A 25,860-nucleotide genomic window follows, 5' to 3' on the forward strand; every position below is an offset into this window, starting at 1 on the left:
TTATGAGTAAATTTTTATTCAGAATTTTTTTATTCAGAAATATTATTGCAGAAGATGTGGCACCTTAGAAGTAAGATTATTCACGTCAAAGTCTTCAGCTTTTCTTTTTACATTTAACAATATTATTTTTATAATACTAATATAGTCAATGTATAACTGTAAATATATCTATGATAATTAATATCATGTTCAAACAATTGCAGATTAAAATTTGCTCTTTGTTCTTTAAGTAAAGTATGAATTTAACAAGCGTATGGAAACCTACATTGATTAATGGCCATTTTACTATTTTTCGGTTGTTGTTAGCAACCTGCGGTACACGTGTACGGCGCGCGACAAAAATGTATAAGCTTATCCGACAGCTGAAATATCGATATACACCGCCGGCGGTAAACACAGTAATAACGTGTAAACACGAACGAATGATTAACAGTGAAAATTTTCAGCTATTTCCGTGTGTTAAAGCAGGTACGCAGCGAATGGAACATCCCATGTAACTTTATCTGCCGGCTCAATCCTCCGGCACATACTGTTGCCAGTAAACTTATACGTTTCACCTCCCATCGTAATTTAGCTTATCGGATTGATGTGTGCGCGCGTAGGGCCCAGTCGAAATTCTAAACCGCCCGTATTTTATATATATATATATATATATATATATATATATATATACATCAAAAGTCACTGAAGCTTGCAAGTGGCTTTCCCGTATCATCGTCTGGGAATCGAAATTTGAAACAAGGATTTCTGTCATGAGAAATCCGTGTAACTATACAAACCTGCGCTGCGAAGGGCTCAACGTTGATCGTAGATCGAGCTTACGTTCGTATGCAATAGGAAGGATTACGTTTACTTTATGGACATTTGATAGATACGAACAGCTTACATTTGCAACCGTACGCGAGCTTTCCTCCTGAACGTTTCCTATGAACGCACGTCAGGCGTCAGATAGCAAGACGCTGTAATATTGTATCCTCTAAACAAGCCAAGGTATATAACATCAGATAATACTCAAAAAGCTCTCGTTTCTGATAAGAAATGTCGTATAGCTAAATGACTGTATTTTAAAAAATAGTCATCATTGTGACATTAAGAACTCAAAATTGATAAATTTCTTAAGAGAGAATAAAAGAATAGGGAAAAATACATTTAGAAAATATGATTTTTGTGGAAATTAATGGCTTGATTATATTAATTTTAAAACACATGTTTATTAGAGATGTATAACGCGATCTCTAGCAATCAACTATGACATAATTATATTTTTCCTAATTTTAAGCTAATACATATGTCTAATTATGTGTTAAATATTAAAATTGCAAATAATATATTTAGCGCGATAATAAAGTATTATCTATTATATTTTACTGAAAATAGAATATTAGGTAATACTTCAGTAATTCATTAGAATTATATGATAAAAAATTATGTGATATTACAAATTGCTTTTACTACTAAATCTTGAGTATTTAAAATCTGAAATTAATAATACTATATAATAATGGTATTTCCAGACAAATATTTTTCCTTTAAAAATTGATATTAAATTACAAAAAATCTAAATATTACTTAAACTGTACATAACAGTTTATAAATTTTTTTAAAACTCTAAAATAAATTTGTTTAATTAAAAGAAAATGCAATAGAGTCCATAATATAAACATGCATTTAATACTTCATTTGACCGATGCTTAATAATTTAGTTCTGATTTGTTTCTGCCAATCCCTTGCGTTCCCTTGACGTTATTATTAAATATTAGTTAACCGTAGGGATTGTTGCATATTTCATAATTATGGCACAAGCGCATATGCCGCTAGAGAGAAATTTAACTTTAATATCGATTATGTTACAAGAAATGTTTAGCTAGTGCAATATGCAATACATGAAATGTTCTCTTTCACAAATATGATATAAATTTGTAATAAAAATATTTGATAAATTTGTTTAGTACAACTGTTAAATTATTAATTAATAATTTCTTAGTTAATTATGCAGTAATAATATCACCCATGAATCTGATAAAATAATTATTTTTAACCGTCTCCCTCTCTTCTCACAAATATAGCAGATAAGCAAAAAATAATTTTAATTAAAATTTTTATAAATATAGGTTTGTATTTGTAAATAAATATATAGAGATTCATCCACATAATTTAGATGTTATATTAATAATACTTATAATTTGATATTTAATTTAGAAAATTGTTGCATTATAAAAAAATGTAATTAATAGTATATCTAAAAATTTCAACTTTAATATTATGTTTATTAAATGTTGTTGGATAGCACAAGTCATAAATGTGAAATTTCACGATGTTACGAGCGTCCCCGAAGAATCACTATAAAGTACAGCTATAAAAATCAAAATATAACAGGGAATAGAATTCGAGTATCAAGCAATATACCATATACATATATATATATAATATTTGATATCAAGGCGCACATGTCTCTCAAAAAATTAAATTTTTTTTTCCTTGTTATATAAATGTTTGAAAATGATTGATATATAAATGTTTGACTCTTTGGTATGTTGAGATGGTTACTCGTTTTGTACGTGCAATTTAGACAAAAATTATAAAGATAAAACATAGAAATAACAAACTATCGTTTTATAGTAGATTGGTTGATATTTCAATCATATATTACTTCAAAGAGATAGTATGTTAGTAACAATTTTTACTGCTTTTTAACCAGATTAATATATTTTCCAAGAAACAAGATTTAGTATGTAAAACAATGACTACTTATGCCTCCTTTTCCAAATGAAATACGAATACTTTAGTTTTTTTTACCCAGAAGTATTTTACATTCAAGTGACTCGATGTATTGGCGAAATTGTTAAATCCATAAGGCTCTTCTTATGTGTGTGAATGTATACCGTTCCATTTTGTAAATAATTCTCTCATTCCTGGTATACACGCATAGAGAGAGAAAGAGAGAGAGAGAGAGAGAGAGAGAGAGCTTCATATTGAAAATAACTTATAAATTAAAAAGTTATTTGCTTGAACGCGATGTATCTAACGCGATGTATCTCTCTGATATGAAATTGGAAGAACGAAATTGGAAATTACCTACATACGAGTAAATGGAAAGATATTTTGCCATGTTATGAAAAATGTCTTGCATTTTTTTGAAAAGTATCGAAAAAATATCTTTGATCTAAAAGATATATTATGTAACAAACGGACGAAATTCTCGACGATTCGATACATAATGGCTGACTGAAAGAGCAAAAAAGAGAGTAAGATCGAAGTGAGTTTCCCGTTACGTAATGAATGGAAATTTCAAGTTTTATCGCGGAGCTAATACCGGCGAAAGAATCATCTCTCACTTTCCGTCGTTCGTATTCCGAGAACCGCGTACAAAATTTATTTTAGCTGCATTGATCGCCCATGCGCGAGGATGCGTTTGATAACACTAGAAAAAGCGCCCCTTTGTACCATCGACATTTAATGACGTACGATAATGAGATATTATCGAGTTGCTCGCTCTAATGTTCTTTCGTATCTGTGATACAGGAGAAAACGCTTGTTAAAATATTGTACATATAACTATAATAGCCATCAAGTAAAGGTGCAATGAGAGATATCCTAAAAATTACTGTCTTTTAACGTTATTTGATAACAACATGCATGAACGAAATAAAATTATTAAAAATTTACTTTATTTTATTTAAAGTAATGAAAAATTATCGGTAAATACATGGAAGTTATAAAAGATTCTTAAATATAAAATTAGTGCATTATAAAAGTAAATATAAGTTATATAATACTTATTATATAGAAAAAAGAGTCTTGTTGATAACTAATTAGAAATGTGGTATGTTCAACCAGTATTCTGATTGAGCCTACCACGTTTTTAATTAGTTCAACAACACTTTTTTCAGTGTAGCTTTCCTCTCAGATATACATGATAACTTATCATTTTTATCATTTTTAAAAACTAAATTATATTGTTTTAAAAAACATCTCTGTTTAATTAACTACATAACACGCGGACACTCTGTTTGAAATGCATTTGCTTCTATTTCATAATTTACACATTTTTGTTATAAAAAAATCGTTATTTACTTTTTTACATAAAATTAATTAGAAAAAGTACGCGCTAGTAACGCGTGAAATAAATATAAGCAGCAAACTTTTTTTACACAAGTTAACATAACTGCTAAATATAAAACGTGACAAAAGAGCAAAGAGGGATGCAAGGTTAAGCGAGATGGCACAACTGATAACGTAAAGAGCAACTTGTGAAAAACGACGGTATTCTACGCGCATCCAAACCTCTCTTTCCTCTAAACAAGCAGTTTCTGTGTCAGCCGCTGTTTAGCAGTTACCGCGCTCTTATTTTCTTGTTGCTTTCTCTCTTCCAACAATGTTTCTGCGCTTTCATCGTTTCTGCGATTTCCATAAGTACATCATTATATGGGAATAATACTCACAATTTTGTGAGTTTGTTTAGCTAAATCGACTAAATCAATATTATCTTCGTATTTATCAAGTCGAATGTCATTATTTCGATCATTTAATTAATATTAAATATTAATATTTTAATATTAAATATTAAATATATATATATAATTAAATATAATATATTAAAAGTTATATTTATAATTTAAAAAACTAGTATTGTTTTTAATTATTTGTTGAAGTTAATTTATGTCAATTAATATTAATTTTATAGTACTAAATATTACATCAAAAATTATAATATCTTTAAAATATTTTTTTGTTATTTTTAAATAGAGAGTTATACTAGTTTTTGATTATTTTTTGGTCTGTACATACATAGGCGAAAAGAGTTTTGCTAAATTATCTAAAAATTTAACTAAGGATACAGATCTGAAAATAATTTTGTCGGATTATCAAAATAATTATGTAGGATACTTAAATTAATTATTAGAATATCAATACTTTTTGGAGCCTTGCTCATCACGTTTGAATATTCTGTAATATATAATTATTTTTTAATGATTCAACCAAATTATTATCTGTATTTAGATAAATTTTTAAAAAATTTAGCAGAACCATCTTTTCTGTATCATCGTAATATAATGTCGAGAAAATGTCAGAGATAATTAACGAAACAATGAAAAGTAAATTGAATTTAATGTTTCTTATTAAATGAGACACGAAGACTTGCAGCAAGAAAAATATACATAGGTTCAATATTTGTAAAACGGTCTTTGAATACATAGTCATAATTCAAGTGAATGATACAAATTTACGGATTTATTTCACTTTTAGTGGGGTTTTTTAATATTAATTTGTTTAGTGTGAGATAAGTAAAAATTTTTCTACCCCGAGATAAACTTTATGAGGCTATGTCGCTTTCTCGTTTATTTTATGAAAAATAAACAAATGTATTTGTTTCAAAAAATGAGCATGTTTTCTAATTTAGTACATGATATGATACAGAAAAATATAACCAAAACGATATTTAAGTCACGTATGTTTTCTCACATTAATTATTTATATTATTATTAAATAAAAATATTTTATCTATCGTAAACAATTTACAAAAGATTAGTTACATTGGCTCAACAAAAATCGATAAAGCTCTTTTGTGCTTTTTGCGCAAAGTATATAAATCCATTGATTGGCGTATATACAAATGTATTCTCCACTATCGCAGCATCTATAACCAAGCATAACAGGTTTTAATCCTGTCGTGCAATGGTCACCCTGTAGGCAAGTGAATGAAATGTGCGTGAAAATAAACGAATATTTTACTTAATAATTGACTAGGCTTTTAATAGCATGACTGATAAACTGTCGGCAAAATCTCTTTTTTGCCATTTTCACAATTTCCGAACGTGTCCCACCCTCTCGCGAAATAGTTTACTGCAAATTGAAGTGGATTATTTGTAGAGCCGATTTTCATTTCGATCGTTTTCTATCCTCCTCTCTTTTACTTACGGCGAAGGAGTGATATCGCTGTTTGGGAAAAGGATTTCAGCCGGAAGTAATGGTAATCCTGGCGATTCCCTTTCAAATGTGGCTAAAGTTCCGTAGGAATCAGCAAGGGCTTATCGGGGTTATGACACTCGAAGTCCCTGTTACAATTCACCCCTCCTCTACCGTTCCTTCATCGTTCTCTTACTTGCGACGTCTCTCACTCTTAGCTGGGATGGAGGTCGTTGTTGATGATCTTCTATTTCACTAGCCGCGTATCAGTTTGAAACGGTCGCGGTTTATATTTATTTATGAATTCTGGTTTCACGCGGTCCAATATATAATAATATAAATCATAATAATTATAAAGCTAAATCTCATTAAAATCTCTCTCAAAATATGAAATTTTTTATGATTGTAAGTTTTATCCTTCGGATTGTCATTATTTAGTTTTAAAAATGAAAGAAATTATAAATAATTTTGTGTAGAACAGTTTAAAATAAAAGTATGTTGCTTTACGTATACCTCTGTTAATCTTCTGACTCTACGAATTATTAAATCGCAAAATAATGTAAATAATAAAATTGTAAAACAATAAAAATATTGAAATAATAAAAATTTTGATTATTTGAATCAAAAGACAAAAAAAGTTTGAAGTACAATCATAAACTATTTATAGTGCGATAAAATTTTTCCCAAAAACACATTATTTTTCAGTGATTCTTTGATCGGATAAAATATAAATTTTTGAATTCTTAATCCTGCAGAAATACATGCTGAAAAATTTGCAACTCTTATTATAAAGTATTTCTATATACAGAGCACTTGTCACAGAATCACGGAGAATTTTCTTAGAATGGAAGAAACGTACTCTTGTTTGGATAGGCAGCGAGATCCTTTTCGACGCAGCGAATTGCTCGCGTCGGTCCCGTGCACTGCGAGGCATTTTATCAAAAGTTTAATACAAACGCTAACTTTCTTCGTTATTCTCTTCCTTCCTTCCGTCAACGTTATTCTCGCATAATGAGGGTCGAGGGAGTATTATTTTACGAGAGACGCGCTCTTATCGCCGCCGCTGCGCTCGCGATAAATCGGCCCGACCACATTGTGCGTCGCATCTATATTTTGTTAACGAATTCAACCACAATTTCTCATCGATCGCATACACACACATACACATACACAATTGACGAAATCAAAGTAATTTGCAAAATAAGATTTCCGCATGGAGTCAAGTGATGTTCACGAAGCATGATGCATTAGAAACAGAGATAAGTGTGGAAAACTGAAATATGATAATTAAAACTTTTAGAATGGTGTCAAGAGTTTGAAAGAAAAAAAATTTCGACTTAATATGCTTGTAAAATTATATAATTAAAAATAGAAAAACAGACCTTATATTCTTTATTCGCGTACTAATGTCAGCGAAAAGATGAAGGATAGACACTTTTTATATCATGTGAATTTATAATTGACGCTCGAACGTTTTTACGTAATAATATAGGAATATGAATTAAAATGTTTTTATATACCAATTGATATTTAATTATATGATTATAATTTTTATTGAAATAAATTAAAATAGAAAAAATATATAATACACAAAAGTAAAATTAAAATAAATTGTAACTTTACTTAATTTATATAGTAAATGTATTATTTATAAGTTATGCGTTTTTATACTGTTATACAGCAGTAAGTTTATATATTTCTTGTATGTTTAGCGAATTTACTTTTCACAATGGAACTCATAATTGGCATTTAAAGCGCTTTCATACGATAATTAGGGAAACGTTAAAACGTTACTCAGGAACTTATTAACTTATTAACATTCGTTTCGAAGTTTTAATAATCAGTTTAATTATGACTATTCATTCAATGGTCCTTTGTTCGAAATTTTACTAACCTTTTCTGTTTGTTAAAAAAATTTTTTGTTAGTAGCTTTTATAATTAAATTAACTAATTATTTTACATTTTTTTATTTGAATCACTTGCTTTATACTTTTGTTATATGTAATATATAATATATATATATATATATATATATATATATATATAATAATTATATATTATCTTGAGACTGATTTTTAAAATTTAAAGCAAAAAGGATTTTTAATAATTCGAGACATATTAAATCTTAAATTATGTCGTCAAAAAGAAAATAATATGCTATTCTGTTGTTTTTTTTCGTAACAAATTAATATAAAGAAGTACATGTTTTGGATACATATTTTTGATGACATTTAATTATTTGTGATAAATGTAATTTTTAACTTATACGATAATAAGGAGTTACTTTTTATTTGCGTATAATTCATAACGATCACGTTCTCTACATTAAGTTCATTAATTGAGTTCAAAGTACTCTTACGCTATAATTAAAGATGATGTTAAATATTGTTCGAAGAAATTATCAATAATCGGAACTTTGATATCATCAGCAATAAGGTTTAATTACGATCGGCCCTCTGATTTTACCTTGAACTTCTGCTGTAGCATACTCTGCTAATATTTTTCTCTTTATTTTCTTATAACTTTCTTATAACTTTTTATCCACGTGTTCTTTCGTTTTTTTTTTGTTATACGCCTTTGCAATATTGTAACAATACAAATTATTTATTGAAATAATGAAAAGTGTGATCACGTTTAATTATGTATAATAAATTTATCTATGAAACATCCATCAATATAATTTAGTAGTATCCATGTTTTAATACAGTAATTAAAGAAATCATTAACTGTTGTTTAATAAATTTATTAATAATTTTACCATTAATACATTAATAATTTATTAATAATTTCTATTTACAATTGCATTTTTAATAAACCTCCGGAACATTTCTCTGAGATGTGTATTCTTATTTTTGCTGACATTTTGACGTACCTTTCAATCATATCGTGATAAATATCTTACTTTACAAAAACATTGTAATAATTTTTTAGATTTGATTTTTACTTCTAATATCACCTGCGAAATTAATTATGTATATTGCATATTTGTCATGAATTAATTATTCCGATAAATCAACTAGCACAAAAAGCAAAAAGTATGCAATATGAATTACACGGTATGTCCATTTTATGAACGTTATGTTAATGTTTCGTTCGCGTTCAAATTGCTTTTATGCGATGTAATTCATCGAGATATTAACTGTCGAAGGGAAAGTTTATTAAGCTTTTAACGAGCGAACTAATTTTAATGATTCAAGAAAAAAATATCTTTACTATATATTAGCAAAAATTATATTACTATTAAAATTAATATAATTTTTTATAGTTTTACGAAGTAATTTTTGATCCGAAATAAACCAAAGAAATAAATATTATATACTTACTACTTCTTAACATTATATTACGTTATAGATAATTAGTAATTGTTTTAAATTTTATACACATATAAATAACAAAACACGATTAACTATAATTATATTAGTTTTCGAGTATAAAATAATTACAATGTGTGATATTAATGTTTTGTGTTAATTTTTCTGTTTTTTATACATCCGTTTTATCGTTGTTTTCTTTTAGAAATCTTTGTAGCTACGTGATATCTTAGTACCGCAGATATACGTTCTCTGCTTACGGTTTCAGCGAAGCAAGTCTAGATCGAAAGACTAGTTGGTTGAACCTCGAATCTCCAGTAGTAAAATACGCTACTTAATTGCTTAATTTCTCACAGCTAAATCCGCCCTGCCCCTCGCGCCACTGCCGTCCCCAATGCTAAAGAACAAAGGCACGCATCCGTTACTTTGGCCATCTTACTTTTACACCCTATCAACATTATTTCTCGCGTGACACTTTAATTATGCCACTGCGAAAATCGGAGGCATCAAATACATGCCACAATAAAAAGGAACCTTTTTCCGATTCAATTTTAATTATTAAACCACAAAGTTATTATCGCAATTACAAATGAGAATAATTTCTTAACTCATAAGAAAAATGTTCTAAAACAAAATTATAAAAATATACAAGTTTTGTATTATATATTTGAAGTTTAATTTTCTTTCAAAAAACTATATATATAAATAAGTGCACATTTAATTTACTTACATATTTAATTATAAATATGTTATATTATAAATATTTTAAAAACGGGTACAAAATTGGAAAAATTTGTGATATATTATTGCATTCTTTATGAAGAAAAATTCAGCTTATTCAAGGTATGCTGGATCAATAAATCGCGGATCATAAAACTTACTAGAACGATAACATGAATGTTATTTTTGAATGTTTATATAACATAATAATATAATCATGATAACATAAATAACGTAAATAAACTTATAACAAAACTAGACATGATATTGGTGTTATAAAGTAAAAATAACTAAAAATTTATAAATCACATAGTATATTTTGCAGAGTAATGAAACACACACACACACACACACATATCAAAATATTTTTATATATTGTACTATACTTTGTGAAGATCCTAGTAAAAATAATTGCGTTTCTTAAATGCCTAAAGTAATACATCTAAAGATATTGACAGCGTATTAAAATATTATTGAAATAATTAATTAATTTGACTTACATATTTAATGCATTATTATTTTAATAAGCAACAAATTTTGTAAAATTATAAAAAAAATATATATTTTTTTAATAAGCCAGTATAATTTAACCGGTTTTTTGCATGTTAAAGATCCATATAGCATGCAACTTTTTAATAAATAATGTACATATTATCTCGAAACTCTCCATTAGTCATAAACGCAATTCTAATTTATGCCACTTATAAGCAGTTACTGTTGAACTAATCTGCCAATCTGATCAATCTGTCATATCGGTATTGAGCAATTAAAAGAAATTTTACGGTCACTTGACGATGATAACTAACATATAGAAATGATATTATATTGCTCTGTATTTAATAATGTAGGCAACGCTATAAAAATGCCCCGTATAAATTTTGTGCATAATGCCTTCACTACAGTAGAATCACTATAAATTTTAGCTTTGATTTATAGATAATTGCAACAGAAATTCTTGCGTGTTAAATTAGTTAATAATTCACATATATCGAAAGCAATCGGACTACATTCCAAGCACTGTGCGGCGGTTTATCGCAATTAGAAACGCATCGACACTGCTTCTTTATGGTGATAATAAAATTATCGTTAAATCTTAACGATAAATATCTTTTCTTAAATTACTGTTCTTGAGCCAATAATTTTATATTAACACATATTTAAGTCACGGATAAATTTATTTTTCTTAATGATTGAATAATTTAATAATTGAGTAGCCAGTTCTGTTACTGCAAGTAACTGCCAGTTCTTTTACTGCAAAGAAATAAGAAGATAAATTGATTTTAGTATTAGATATGCCGTCATAGTTACAATATATAACTATTAAGGACATTAACTTTGAAAACCTTCAGCGTTATTATGATAATCAATTTGCGCCTTATTACATAAGCTGTTATAAATTACCACCGTTTTAGCACTATTGATCCTTTAACCTCGCGTTTTGTAATTGCCTATCATAAAAATATTTTTCAGACTATACTAAGCACTTATATATTTTTCTTTTTGTCAATTGAAACACATAAATGTTTGTATGGTTAACAAGGATCGTTATGAAATTGGCTTGTGAAAATGTCTCATCGGATTTCTGCCGGCAGATATAGTAAGAATAATATAAATATAATGCGATAGATCCGTATCGGACAACTATTCGGATTAATATCTTGCTTGTCTGTTCACACGCATATGCATTGATCCGTCGCGATATATTTGCACAGCACTTCACATTCCGGGCGTATGTATATATTAATTTCCTTTCTAAACTATCAAGACCGTCGGCAATTCTAAATCAATATCGGATTCTTTTTACGCGAACGGAAAGTTAATTTTCCAGCGCGTTCTCAAGGCAAATGGCGTGGATGAATAAACGGTTCGGTGATTTAAATCTAGTAGCGCATGGTCCTCCGTTAATCTTCCTCAAACTACCGCCTAAAGGTCTTCACCTCTGGCAAACAGTTAAATTTTCTTATATTCTCACAGTTCTGCAGGAAGCCGTTTTTCTCACGTGATTTCTTCCAATTTACACGGAGCTGCGCACATGCACAAACGTCTTGGCGAATAAATTAAAAGTGGACGATTTTATACTGCCGAATAACTCGCGGCGGTTCGTAAAGATTGCATACAAGAAATTCAGTAAGTTCGCAGAAAATCATTTCTTCTGCGCAGCTTAATAGTTCCGACGACTGTCACACTTCAGCGGAATGACTCCAGCGCCGGGTGTAGTTTGATTAACGTTTACTACATTACAAAGTTAGAGTAAAAGTTTTATGCGTTTCCTTTTGACTGTAATTTAAGTTCGTACCATTACTTCGTGTACGATTATGTAATCCTGTCTGCCCTTTCAATTCACCTCGTATCCTTAATAATTCAATTCCATCACAATTGTCACTTTCGACTGTATGTTAAAATATTATCATCACTCGCTAATTATTAAAACGGTAGAAACATTGAACGCTGCGACGGCAATAGATAAGTAGACGAGAATATTGAATAAATCAATAAAATTAAAGAAAAAATACTTTTTACGAATTACAATAGAAAGATTATAAAGAAAAAATCGTAAGAGTATTATAAAGAATCGTAATAGAGTAAAAACGAAAAGTACGAATCTCTCTAAAAATGAATTGTGATACAAATAATTTTTATAATTTTTTTCCTGCCTTGTTTCTTTCAAGCTTTATTCAAGATACTTTTTCATCGATGTCTTTTCTCTCGTTATCTCGTTAACACTTTAAAAAGTAATTAAATCGCTCATTCCAGCGCGCGCGCATTTAACGACATTATATCCCCATTAAATCGCGCTTTGCTCTCTGCTCAATTTTTAGGAAACTTCACGAATGGTTAATAATTCGCATCAATATGGGGCATTTAGGTCCTTTGTTGATTGTATCTGCTTCGTTAGTCCTGATCCCCGCCCATTTCCACTCTCTATAATACGATCGAAATCCCTCTGTATTTCACGGGCTTGCCAAAGATGTACGCACAAGGCCCGTGCGTGACATGGTCCGCTTTCTTTCTCACCGAATATTCGTGATTTCGCTTCATTAAATCGATACAAAAGGCGCTCTAATCCTAACCGTCGATCGCTTTGCCCCGGATAAAAGGAAATCGCCGGTGAATCAGCGGATCCGACATACCGATCTTTCGTCGTGGAAGACGTTCGCTTCGGTAGTTTTTCTCATCTCGCGCATCGCGCCGCTGCCTTGAAAGGATCGACGGCAGGCGCGGTCATCGAACGGGGATCACCCTCGGCACCTCGAGCGTACATCTCGGTTACAATCACGAAATCGAACGACACGAAAGAGGTTCTCCTCTCTATATCCATTTTTGTTCCGAATCCCAATCCCTGAGACGTGGCTTTATGGAGTCTCCTTAAGAGGAGCGCGCCTCCGAAGGCTCAGACTCTATAACCATTTTCCCGAACTTCTCAACCTACGCAGCCATGATCCGGGTGTGTTTGGAGAACGGATCGAAAGTCTGCGCTTGCTTTGTTTAAAACAAACCGAGAAACTTATCCTGAATCAACTTCTTTGACCCGCCCTTCGATTCCGTCCGCGAGATACGAACGGGGAGTCGTTCCTCCCCGTAGACGCTCCGAATCGCATATTTACGAGATACATTGGAACTTTCTCAAATTTTCGCTACCACATGCGTTCGCCTTTCCTTTATTATTCGCGCGGTGAAAGTAAAGCAATTGCTGAGGAAACGTGCGTGTTTCACGGTAAATCGAGTTTCTCGTTAAGTTCGATCGCGGAATACTGTGGGACCATTGGTTGCCATATAAAATCCCACATTTCGTATGCAAAATTGCTTTACGCATTTTTCCAGGCTTGAAATTAGATCCAGCTCAACATTGCAGATTATTATCGGTTTTCCCCCCTGACGCTCCTTTTTCCCCCCCGTTAATGGATACGATTTGTACAAGTGTATCTTATCGATCGATAAATTCCCATCCATATCTTTCACATAGCTGTTCACATTGTTTTTGCGACAGCGATATATACGCTCCTATTTATAATCAACCGAATGCGCAGTCACACGGAGATTTTATCTTCAAGTTACGAGAATTTCTGTCGGACAGCATTTTTACTCCTATCTATTACTTCCGGGACGTGCTCGCGGAACAGCGAATGCGAGCTTAGGTTTGCGAAGTTGGAATTAAAATAGCTCCAATTTAGAAGTAAGCCGGCGGTTAAATCCACCGTATCGCACTGTTACGCGGCTCTATTTCTTACCGGTGACGGCGATCAGGAGGACGCAAAGAAGCGACGCGGAACGGGTAGAACGCGCGACTCGGTATCTCGCGGCACTTCGCATGATGCTTCGATATGCTTTCGTCGCGATTACGCACTCATATACACGCGCGCGCGCGCTCATTCACCCGTCACAGATCCGCCTTCATATTAACACTTTCGAGCTCCAATAAGATCCGTAGGCGAGAGACGATCCATTGGTTCAGACACTGCACTATATATATGGTATATTATTCCTTGATATACTGTTCCTTTCTTTTTTTTTTCTTTTTTTTCTTTACAATCGTCCGCGTTGAACTTTAGCTGTCGAAAACGAGAAGGGGAAAAAAAAAGAAAAAAATATGGATCACAAATGGAAGATCGAGGGGTGCGTAGGTCGCGGGACCCCTTACGATCTCCTCGACGACGGCGCGTATAAGGGCGATGTAACGACGTGGAAGGTTTTCCGGTCGACGTACGAGCGGCTACTGAAGCTCCCGCCGCAAGCACGGCGAGCTTCCAGTGCGTCGACTCCGTCGTGCACCCGAAAGCTCATTCTCCGGCTCGCTCTCGCGTTCGGCCTCGCGGCGTTCCTCCTCTCTCACATCCGCGGTCCTCTCACCTCCTCTACCCCCCGAGCCCTTCGTGGCCCATCGATGCCTCCCTGTCGCACCCTGGCCACCGTCTCTCCATCTTCGTCTCCATCCGCCCCCGTCCCATTTCCCCTCTCCGCCTCTCTCGCTCACAGCCATTTTAGCGTCGTCGTCGCGATCAGGCGCGCCAGTGCGGGCTGCGCGCGCGAGGGAGCTTTCGCGTCCTAAAGCTGAACGGACGAGGAGCCGCGGGAAGGGGTGATTGATTGGCGCTGAAACTTCGCGACTGATTGAATCTTTTTTACGTTTCAATATCAATATCCCCGAGCCGGGATGGCGAAGAACGGCGTGTCGGATGCGCGAGAAGGAGAGACGTAGACGCGTCTTATGTACACATATAACGCGCGAGTTTTCATTCTCGCGGGAAAGGGGGAGGGGGGTGGGGAAGAGGTAGAGATCGTCGTGCAGCCTCCGCCTTCTTCCGTCACCCGCGATCAACGGACGGATCTCTTCGAACTCCCCCGAACGAGCCATTCTCTTCGTTTCGCGCACAACTCGCGATGCGTGTGACGTGAAGGAGACGGCCGATCGAGATTATCGGATGGGCATTATCGGATGGGATGCTGAGAAGTTTGATGTAATGACTCCGACGTGACGTTAAGAAGTTGAACGCGAAGCGATTTGGAGAACTGCGCCCGCCGTGGCGGTAGTTCGGGATTCGGCTTGATGGATATTGATGACATTCTGCAGGTTTCTGCGAACATGTAGAAACGGGCACGTATAAGCGCGCATTTGAAAAAACTAGCACGGATAATTGAACTGGGGAGCGACGCGCTAATTACTGCAACTGTTGGCCGATATCCGCATGTGGCCCCAATATTACTCCCGGTGATTTTGATCGATTATTCACCCTCATATCTATAGCTTCGCGCAAGCGGTCATTAATGGACGTTAAGTCGTGCAAAATGTATCAAGATCGAATGTAACTTTCGTTATCAAATCCACTTCTTTAAATACGAACATAATAAAGTAGAAGGTGATTTGCAAGTATACCGTTGATAAGATCGAAAACCGTGCTCTCGTTTACACGCTTTATCGTTCGCATTTAGCAGACTCATCCTCCTGTGGATCTCGAATGCCGCATAATACGTTTACTTATACGACGTTTAAAGATACCTCCCCCCCCCCCTCCTACCCTTCAAAAAAAAAAAGCGCGGGGAATAGCCTCGGGCACTTCGTTTCCATTTCAAATTAGCTCTCGATTCGCAAGAAAGCTCGACGACCGCTTAATCTGGTTTGGAATAGATCCGATTCATTGGATATATAACGTTGCGCTAATTAAAACCAGACGAACGTATTCCAGTCGGGACGCTGAACTCTGACGTATAATTCGTTCTGCCGCAGCGTGGGCAATTAACTGTAGCTTATTGATCAGGCATGAATGACGAGCCGTGAATAATCGCAGGTAGCATGCGCAAGAAAGGCACGTGGTAAAAGGAAATCCGGGCAGAAACAAGATTCGTGGTGCACACCTCGAGCCGAACGTACGCTGCGCGGCGCGAACCTTGGCAAAAAGCAGCATCGGGCCCGTCTGTAATTAAAAATATTGTATATCCGTCGGGGAAAAGTACCGGGCCGGCCGATTCTGGTTTCACTCGATAGGCATATCTCCGCGTAAACGACGAGTGCGAAGTCGATGATCGCCAGCCATCAATATCTGCCGGATATCGAGTACTGTTATGAACATTAACATACTGTTGACGATACGATTGGTTGTCAGTCAGAATCACGTTTTCAGTTTTTATATTGCTCGAAAACGAGATTTTTTGTCTCCTTATTGAACTTTCAACAGATTCGGAGATATCCACTCAAAGAGAGTATATGGGGAAACTTAAAGGAGGCGTTATACGATATGTGTATTCATATAATTTTAATAATCTGTACTGGTTACGTGATGACTTGCACCTGTTGCCATTGATGCTATACAAATACATTATATTCTATTTTCAACAATGCTCCCGATATTGATAAGATACGAAGAAAGTGTGTCAATCGATGCATACACATATTATTTTTTATATTTCACGTAACGTGTGTAAATCATATTTTAAATGTATCCGTTGTATTATGAAATTTTTGCTTTAGTAAGAAATGAAAATATTTGATACAATATTTAATAATTATAATATTTAATACACAGTTTAAGTTGAATTAAAGGAAAACGACAACTTTAACTTGGGATCAATCTTTTCTTTTGATCAGATTGAATAGAAAATTCTTTTAATTTTTAATTGTTATTTTGTAATGCATAGAGTAATATTTTCAATTTCATATTTCGCGTCTCGATAAATGAACGAAATCGAGTATTTCTATTCAGGGGGCATTTCATTAAAAAATTTTCCATACGTCTTTGAACGTTCCTTTTTTTTCAATTCAGTACTGGATAAGTTGAGTCTTATAATGTGACAAGTAGAAAGATGGAATACGATAATGATCATGATTTTCCTGGATAATGAGGGATTTTAACATCACGGCACTTTTCCTCCTCCGTTTTCCTCCTCCCCTTTGAGCGGGTCGATATAAATTACCTCGGATAGTCTAAGAAGAAATCTGCCGATCATGATTCTTAGCTCAGAAACATCTGGATATCACGCACAGTTACGTTAATTAAGGATGAATGAGTAGACTCCAGATAAATAACCAATCTCCATTGAAAGTACGGTACAGTGATTGACGCATGCCTCGAAAATTATCGGCGAAGCCTCGTTCCGCTTCATTTCCGCCGCTTCCCGACACATTAGCGTTCTAATTGGACACTCCTCTGCGAATTTTTAAATTGCACGTTATATCATATCAACAATTTCTCATAAAAAAAGTAAAATTCTCTGTAAATAACATTTTTTACAACCTTTCACTACGTTTATTTATTATAAGAAATTACGATAATCCCGACTTCTTTATATTTTAGTTAGAAGTTAGAGTGCTTTTACGTGACTCGAATGTATCGTGCTAAGATCCCGCGGCTTTCGTACAAGTAGCCATATTTTTACAACTGAAACTTGCATTCGATGAATCGCGGCGAATTAAAGCGTTAGGCTAGGTATACACTGTCTAGTAAAATATACAGAAACGTTTTCAACATGAGAAAGACGTTTTTCACATCGGAGGTTAAACATTCCGCTTAAACTTTGTACCTACCTGACGACCGGCATTTCCGTAAGATTTTCCACCTCCGGTGATATGCAGGGATCTATCAGAGATGCAGAGAAAGGATTTGAATCTCACGGAAGTCAAGACGCGAGTTAATTTGTCACTCTCTCTCTCGGCTCTCGTACACAATTTCCTCTCCTCGGGGCTCTGCGAACATCTTCCTCATTATCTTCGGAATAAATGACCGTTAACAGGGACGTTTGACGTCGGTTAGGCCTAAGAGTGAGGCGAACGTGCGGATTGTAATCGTAGAAACGGTACTTCTCCTCTGGGTATCAGAGAAACGAGGAAGCGAAACACGATACTTAAATAAATGCATTACATTACAAAGGTGTTGATTTTAGAAAGTAACTTTTTGCACGCGGATGATTATTTCCGGGAACTATGGGGATGATAATGATCCTAACTTCTCTATTTCCTACAACGGACGAAAAGCCGAACTCCGTTCGATCGTCGTTCATAAAAGAGGTTTCTCAAAATGGCGTACCGAATCGATATTAAGCTCGATTAACTACACTTTTGCCTGCAGTCCGAGGCATTAATTATTCGGAAATGATTCTCTCTCCGAGTAAATAAACGACACTGTTCCCGTATCCGGAACCGCCAAACTTTTTAATCCGTAAAAATGGACGAGATCGTTCCATCAATGTCGCGTAACGCGCATTCGCAGCGGTTTTGCCAGGGAGCCACCGGTAATAAAAACGTATTGAGACCGTGTATGCGTTCGTAGAACGTAAAACGGTGTACGCGCGTACACCGCACGGCGGAACGGAATAAAAATTTTCGGCGGTCCCAGATGCGGCCGAACGATCGAACTTTAACGTCGTTTGCGAACGGCTCCTCTCGGACGGTCGACCGGACTGCCGCACGTTCTCACGTTCCATTGCAAAACTGTCGAAACTGTCGAATCGCGGACAAAGGGTGTATAATACGAAAGTTACAAACAGAGATGGAGGACAGAGGGGAACAGCCGGGGGGAGGGGAGGGGGGAGAGCGAGAGAGGGCGAGGAAAGAGATAGACGTGTCGGCGCGAGCATGAGCATGCGAGCCGCGATATGAGTACCGATGCAAGTTCTTGGAGCGTATAATATTCCACGTGCGAGTTGTCACTTCGTGACCGCATTTCAGTGACTAATGAGCGCTTTCGAAAGCACGTTAGGTACTGTCAGATACACGGCTGCTGTGCAATACCGTGGCGAGCTTCTGTGAGGGGATCGTGATATACATACGTACGCGTATATACATGAATCTGTACGTGTACGTGCATGTCGTTATACATGCGCCTATCGAAGAGACGATGGAAGCGAAAACCGAGATTAGGATGTGGTGAAACGAACCACTTGCCTCGAATAAAAAATAAATGCAAAAAAAAAAATGTAAATCAAAACGGTATAATCGATTTGAAAATTTGCAACTTTTAAACTTGACGTACTTTAGATCAAGTGAAAAAGATTTTCTGCAGCAATGATGTTATTAATCCTTTTAGTAGTAATATCTACATTTGTTATCGTACCTTTCAAATGTATACGTAAGTCTATCACGTCCAACACAAAGTAACATCTGCTTGTTAAAATTGTAAAAAATCGACAAACCTGTCTGGCTATCCTCTCTAAAAAAGTAGGTGGTAAAAGGGATTTGATGCCCCAAAGCTATTACGAAAAATCAATATATCGCTAAATGCGAGCATGTAAAATCGTTCACGGATATATCAGATCTTTATATGACCCATTTTTCCATAGTAACAATTTTGATAATTATTAATAAAAATATATATATATTGCTTTTAATAACATCGCACAAAAAGATTTTGACGAATCATGACTTTCTTATTATATTTAGCTATTATAAAAAAAATATGGAATATTAGACGACGGATGAAGTTTGCGCGAGTTACTCGCTTCATTAAAAATAAAATATGCTATAATAAACAATGTTTAGAATAACTATATCTTCAATTACAATGACAGATGTTTCATGAATTTTTTAAGAGATTTTAAAATAATTTAATGAGAAAAATAGAGTATCGCGCGTGACAGACTCACGTATACTAGGAAAGTACTAAAAAAAATGCAATCGGAGTTAAATATATTATAACTCATGAGATTATTATTCCTGTTACTCACCGTAAATAATATGTATATGTTGCTATCGCCAAGAAATTAACAGAGTTGCTGAAATGCATAGAATAAGTAGGATAAAAAGGATTACTTAGGATTAATCAAGTTTTGAAATAATTGGTTTTTATAAATAATAAGCCATATTTTTTACAAAATACAAGAGGGGAACGTTTAATATATATTTACATATGTGAACAATATATATAGCATTTCGGCTAAATTGTAGTATTGTATATAGAGAAAATACAGACAGGTTTAATAGTCGAAAATGAGATATATAAGTGTACAGTATTAAAATCATTACACAATACTTTGGACGCAATCGATTGTTCGCTCGAGATCCGAGCCAGTAGTTATTATTGCAATAACGAAGAGGCATGATCATTAGTTTGCATTGTTAGATGCAATGAAATGATTATAAAATATATGAAATTTTATTAATATTATATGGAAAAATGTTTTAACCGAGAGATTTCACACATGAATCACTAGTATGGAAGTCATTAGTACGGAAAATTTTTCCTGTTTAAATAATTACATGTTACGATTTAGTGAATACATCTGAATTATGATTTTATAATTAGATTTCACAATCGTTCTGAAATTTTCATTTAAGCAAACATTTTATTGAAAAATTTTATTGAAAAATATATATTTTTCTATTAGAGCTATATATATAAATATCTAAAAAATTCGGTATATAATTTACATAGACAAAAGTATATGCATAATCTAACATATGGAATTATAGTATAAATAATTTTATAATTTAATAATTTTTTTTATTGAACAAAAATTTTAATAAGATATTATTCCTTTGAAACAAGATGAATTGAAATAACTTCTATTTGGAAAATAAAACCAGTCAATATTAAGAGAGAATTTTCTTGTCATGCAAACCAACGACCAATTCTTCGTGTGATAATTGGAAGTTAATTATTTTAATAACACATTACAAATAAAAAAGTGTTGTATATGATATAATTTAATTATATAGCATATAAACGCCCATTAAAGTATTATTTAATTGTTTGTAACATGTGATTCTTTGAACGATGTGAATTTTAAATTCAAGTTGCTTTTCAGATATTAAAATCTTACGCAAGTACTTTATAATTTTACGCAAGTACTAATAAATATCAAATGGTAATCGAAGAGCGCCGTAAAAATATAAAACAATAAAAAAGCACTTGCGGCTGATAGAAATATATATATAGTAGTTAATGTAAAACCGAATAAGTATATTAATAAAGCCATTACTACACTGAGTAGATTGTAAATAACAAAAATTAGTACAATATGATAATCGCAATTATCAAAATCATTAAAAACACTTGGGAAATTATATTATAATCGTAAAAGTCCGATGTTTTGGAAATCTAGATCATATTATTATTTTATAGAGCCTCTTCGATCAGATACTTATAACTTTATCTAAGGCTTAACATCCAACAGATGTTTTGTAATAAAAAAAATTACGTACAAATAATTTTAATTATTTAATCGTCTCATTTATTAGTGAAAACAATGATCAATCTCGATTGGCGCATGATATTCTAACGTTAATTGTACATATAAATCATTATTGTGCTTGTTTGCTTAATTTTTACATTCTGATTTCCATTTCATTAGACTTATATTAAGACATTTATCGTTTCAGTGATGTAGGAGAGTTTAAACGAAAAATTAAAATTACAATGCCGCAAGTTAAAGTGAGATTGCTCAATCAGAATTAATTTTGCATTATGTAAAGAGATTTTGGACTCATCTGATTAAAATAATTATCAATATTTGAAGAATATATATTTAATATATTACGAAAATAAATTAATCTTCTCTCTGCAATCATTCCATATTTCTAATAATAATGCACAGTCAATTCTGGGAAAATAATCTCATTCAAATCCAGAGCGTTTTTACTTGTATTTAGCTCTATCTCTTTATTTCACTATATTCCGAAAAATATCATTTATCGTGTTTGAATGTTATAATAACATTCGCGATTCTTCTAAAAAATATATACTCTCTAAATTTCCTAGAGTGAAAAACATTACTCTAAAAGAATGAAAATTGAACTTGTGCAATGTTCGAGTGATTTGTCACTCTAATTAGAGTGAAAATGCACTCTATAAGAGTGAATGTTTCACTCTAGGAAATTTAGAGAGTATCATATATAATAATTGACATTTTCTTGGGCGAAAAAAAAGAAATAATAATTCGGGTATATTTTGCGAATTAAATTCTTACAAACCTTCAATGCCTGCAAACATTCTGCCACAGTATCATGTCATATATAGGTATAGAGTCCCGAGAGTGACAAAATCTTTCAGTGCAGACAATTGACACGCGATATCGTGTTCTTTATAACAAAAAAAAAACCTTATGCCTAGTGAGTCTCGGAGAAACACCAGTTACTACGATAATTTCTTAAATTTCCTGGGAGTAGACGACGCGGCACGGCCTTGGCGCGCAGGTTACTATTCTAAATAGGGAATCTTTACAACCTGGGAGTAACAATAAGTGCAATTTTATGTACAATAGTCCCTACCACTTCTGTGGATTTGTTCAGTGCGGTGTCTGCGCTTTACAACTTCACAACGGCGTCCTTACAAGGCTTTACAACCCACGCGGCCGAACCCGACCGATGATTTTGATTATTATCCCGCTGGATGCTCATTGCGATCTCTGGTGGGATTGCTGACGGAAATTGCAAACGCATATTCGTTTTCACGGCTATGAGGAAAATGGCTAAACGTGAACGGCACAAAATCCTCATGCGTGAAACAGCAGCCGTCTGTCCCGGGATCACTCCTCCTGTCAAACCTGGTCGCCCCAAACCGTTACCGTCTTGGCACGATCAACAGACGCTAAGTATGTACCGTGCGGATGCCAAGATACGGCCGTTACCGCTGTCCTGTGCACATTAAGATATAAAAAATAGATTAGTTATTAAATATTAGTCGTCAAAGAATTCTTATTTTAACGTTTTTTAAACCTTCCAAGGTGGCAAATAATTTCTTCGCATATAGTTACCTCCATATTAAAATTCTAGTGGAAAAAAAACACAATGATAAAATCATCAACTTTAAGTTTCGATAAATTAAAAATTTTAATAGACACGCATAGAATTATTATTTGTACACGTAATAATTAATGAAATTAACTGTGTCTAATAATGTCTTGAATGTTTTATATTTTAAACGTTTACTTTTAATCATAAAAATATAGGTAGATTGGAAGATTAAAACCCCTTCCAACGTTATGTGTATAAAAAATAGTATTACCTCAAAAACTTTGTTTGAAGAAGTAAAAAATTAAAATTGTGTTTAATATAAACGATATACCGAATAGATGAGCAAAACTAAAAGGAATTTTTCTATCAATATCGAACATAAAACAATTTATCTTCTACAAGATTTTTTTTCAACGAAATGAATTCGCTTTGATACCACTTGAAAAATAAAATAGTTCCGAAATTTATACAATCAAATTTATTTCATTATTTATATCATTCTTAATTCACCGATTATTGTAAATATGTCACAATTATAACTATTTAGTTGTTATATAAATGTACGTTGATACATTAAGTTGATACATGGTAAATTTGTAAATTTGATTAGCTTAATTGAATGTTATTGGCTTATAATGTTTTGGAAAAATTGTAAGCCGATGGCTCGAATTGCGTAAGCAGACTTTCGAAACCGTGAAACGCGATGCATATAGGAGCAGCGAGCTTTAAACAGCTACATCCAAAAGCTTTCAAAGTTAGTGTTTTCCATTTTCGTCTTCTAACTTTTGTCTAGTGAATCTAATTTCCTTACGGCGCATAAGGATCTTCCCCAGAATTATTTTGTCGCCGCCGCGCGTAAAGGCCTTTCAATTATTCCGCTATCTTTATGGAAACGGTTCATGCGGCGTAATGGGCAAACGTGGAAACGCTCGGGCTGTATGTCGCACGTACAGCGAACTCTTGAACCTTACGCAATTTAATTCCTCGTCTTTTCTCCTTCGAAGAGCACCGTGGCGTGAGAGAAATAAAATGGGAAATGGAACGATCGCGGTAATGAATGGCGAATGGGTTAAATATAAATATGATTCGCGTGTAGGGCGGCTGAAATTTTACGTAGGAAAATCCGCGGCCGTTTAAATCGTTTCTTTAAAGATTCCATTTGAACATGACGGAATACAGTGCTACATAATTTTCTAGTCCGAACGGCTGCGCTCGTGCAAAAGGTCTATAAAATCTGAATTCCCGAGGGTGATTCGCAGGACTTGGTGAAATCGTAAAAGGGTGTTTCTATGCGAGGACAAACGTGCTGAAAATGGCGCGCCCCCCGGTCGCCGGTAATACCGTTGAGAAATTCTTCACAAACATGTACGACCAAGTGAATATTTCGCGCAAGGGCAAAGGCCAGGCACCCCGGAGAAGAGAGGTATCAGCTATAAACCCATGATTACAGTTTTTACGAGTAAACGAAAAAGTCTAAATGCTCGCGTGACGAGCCAGTTAAACTGCACAGGTCAGAATACATTTTACGAAATGTGATAAAGCAACATACTTCGTTTTATCACTTTAATTTTCTGAATTCTAATGCTACAATCTTTTTTAAATGATATTCTTTATGGGGAAAGTGGCTCTCCGCAAAGTGGCATTTTCTAGGCACTTCAACTACTCAACGATAAAATAATAATTTCGTCAAAGCTTCGCACACGGTTATTTTTTTGGTACTATGAAGAATAATTCGATAACTGCATTCAACGATGCAATAAATCTACAGTAACGACACAATGAATCGAAAAATCCTAGAGAGACTCGCTTTTACATTTGCTTGTAATTCTATGAATAACAAAGCGCATTCAGTAGAATAGGCGGATAGATGGTAATCAAATTGAACGACTCGCATTCATTCGTGATAGCTCATATGAAATTGCCAATTGTCGCTGTTGTTTTCAATGAATCAACTCACATGTGAATTCTTCGACCAACATCGATCAGTTCCTCATCATGTAATCGATATGATTATTCATACGGTGTAATGGAAGACAATCTAATATTCCGTCGTCATTGTTTAATCAGTACTAACGCAATGAGTGAGTGAGTGAGTGAGTGAGAGAGAGAGAAACGGACAGACTATGCGATAGTTCGTTGCTATTGTTTAGAGAGTCAACCTGGAAATTAAACTATCATTCACCTATCTTCCCAATCATACGTTAATGAAGTTCTATGATCTACTGTACCTATCACAAGTTTGTGTTTCCAATGTTCACAATGAAACGAGCCCCTTTGGATAGGGCAGTTGCATTTTATACTGCCATTTTGTGGCTAATACTGACGCATAAATCGCGAGCGTAGGGCTTCGTTCGTTCGGTCCGGCAGAACTGACTCGCAGATCGCATTCAGAAGGTAGAATCGTTCGGTGCTTAGCGGGGAATACGGAGAAACACGGTTAAGCCGTAAAAAGCGACGACGTATCGTTCTGTGACGGTTTGACTGGCACGTTTATTCCCACGCGAGGTTTGTTGCCGCCGGGAAACGCGGGCTTACGTCGCGATGAAACAACAACATATGAGGCAAGAAAAAGCGTTGCCCCACGAGTGCGTCGCGACGGCCGCCCGTCGAGTGCGCCGCCGTCGTCGCCGTCGTCGCCGTCGTCGTCGCCGTCGGCGGCGTCGTCGCTTAGCGGGAACGATATTTCTAAAAGCAGCGTGCTCCGTATCCGGGATACCTTTGCGAGTAGCTGCTACCTTGGTCGTGTATATTGCGGCCGTGATA

General features: G+C 34.2%; 2 protein-coding genes across 6 annotated transcripts in view; both read right to left on the reverse strand.

The window, feature by feature from the left end:
- The window catches only part of LOC105832552, a gene marked incomplete in the record, with an annotated part of 27,771 nt that extends 13,063 nt beyond the window's left edge, over nt 1-14,708 (reverse strand). The window contains 1 exon segment of one of the 2 annotated variants that reach the window (XM_036288135.1): nt 14,168-14,708. In XM_036288135.1, the coding sequence (XP_036144028.1) occupies nt 14,168-14,309 (142 nt within the window). 2 annotated transcript variants of the gene reach the window in all.
- Nucleotides 14,709-20,227: 5,519 nt separating this feature from the next.
- LOC105832555 (autophagy-related protein 16-1) overlaps nt 20,228-25,860 on the reverse strand; it is a 413,425-nt gene continuing 407,792 nt past the window's right edge. For all 4 annotated transcript variants that reach the window (XM_012673629.3, XM_036288132.1, XM_036288133.1 and 1 more), the window contains one exon: nt 20,228-22,998. In XM_012673629.3, coding sequence (XP_012529083.1) covers nt 22,902-22,998 — 97 coding nt within the window. In that variant the 3' untranslated portion in view covers nt 20,228-22,901. The remainder of the gene's footprint in view (nt 22,999-25,860) is intronic.

Source organism: Monomorium pharaonis, chromosome 6 (genome assembly GCF_013373865.1).
Source record: "Monomorium pharaonis isolate MP-MQ-018 chromosome 6, ASM1337386v2, whole genome shotgun sequence".
In the NCBI taxonomy this organism is placed as follows: Eukaryota; Metazoa; Arthropoda; class Insecta; order Hymenoptera; family Formicidae; genus Monomorium; species Monomorium pharaonis.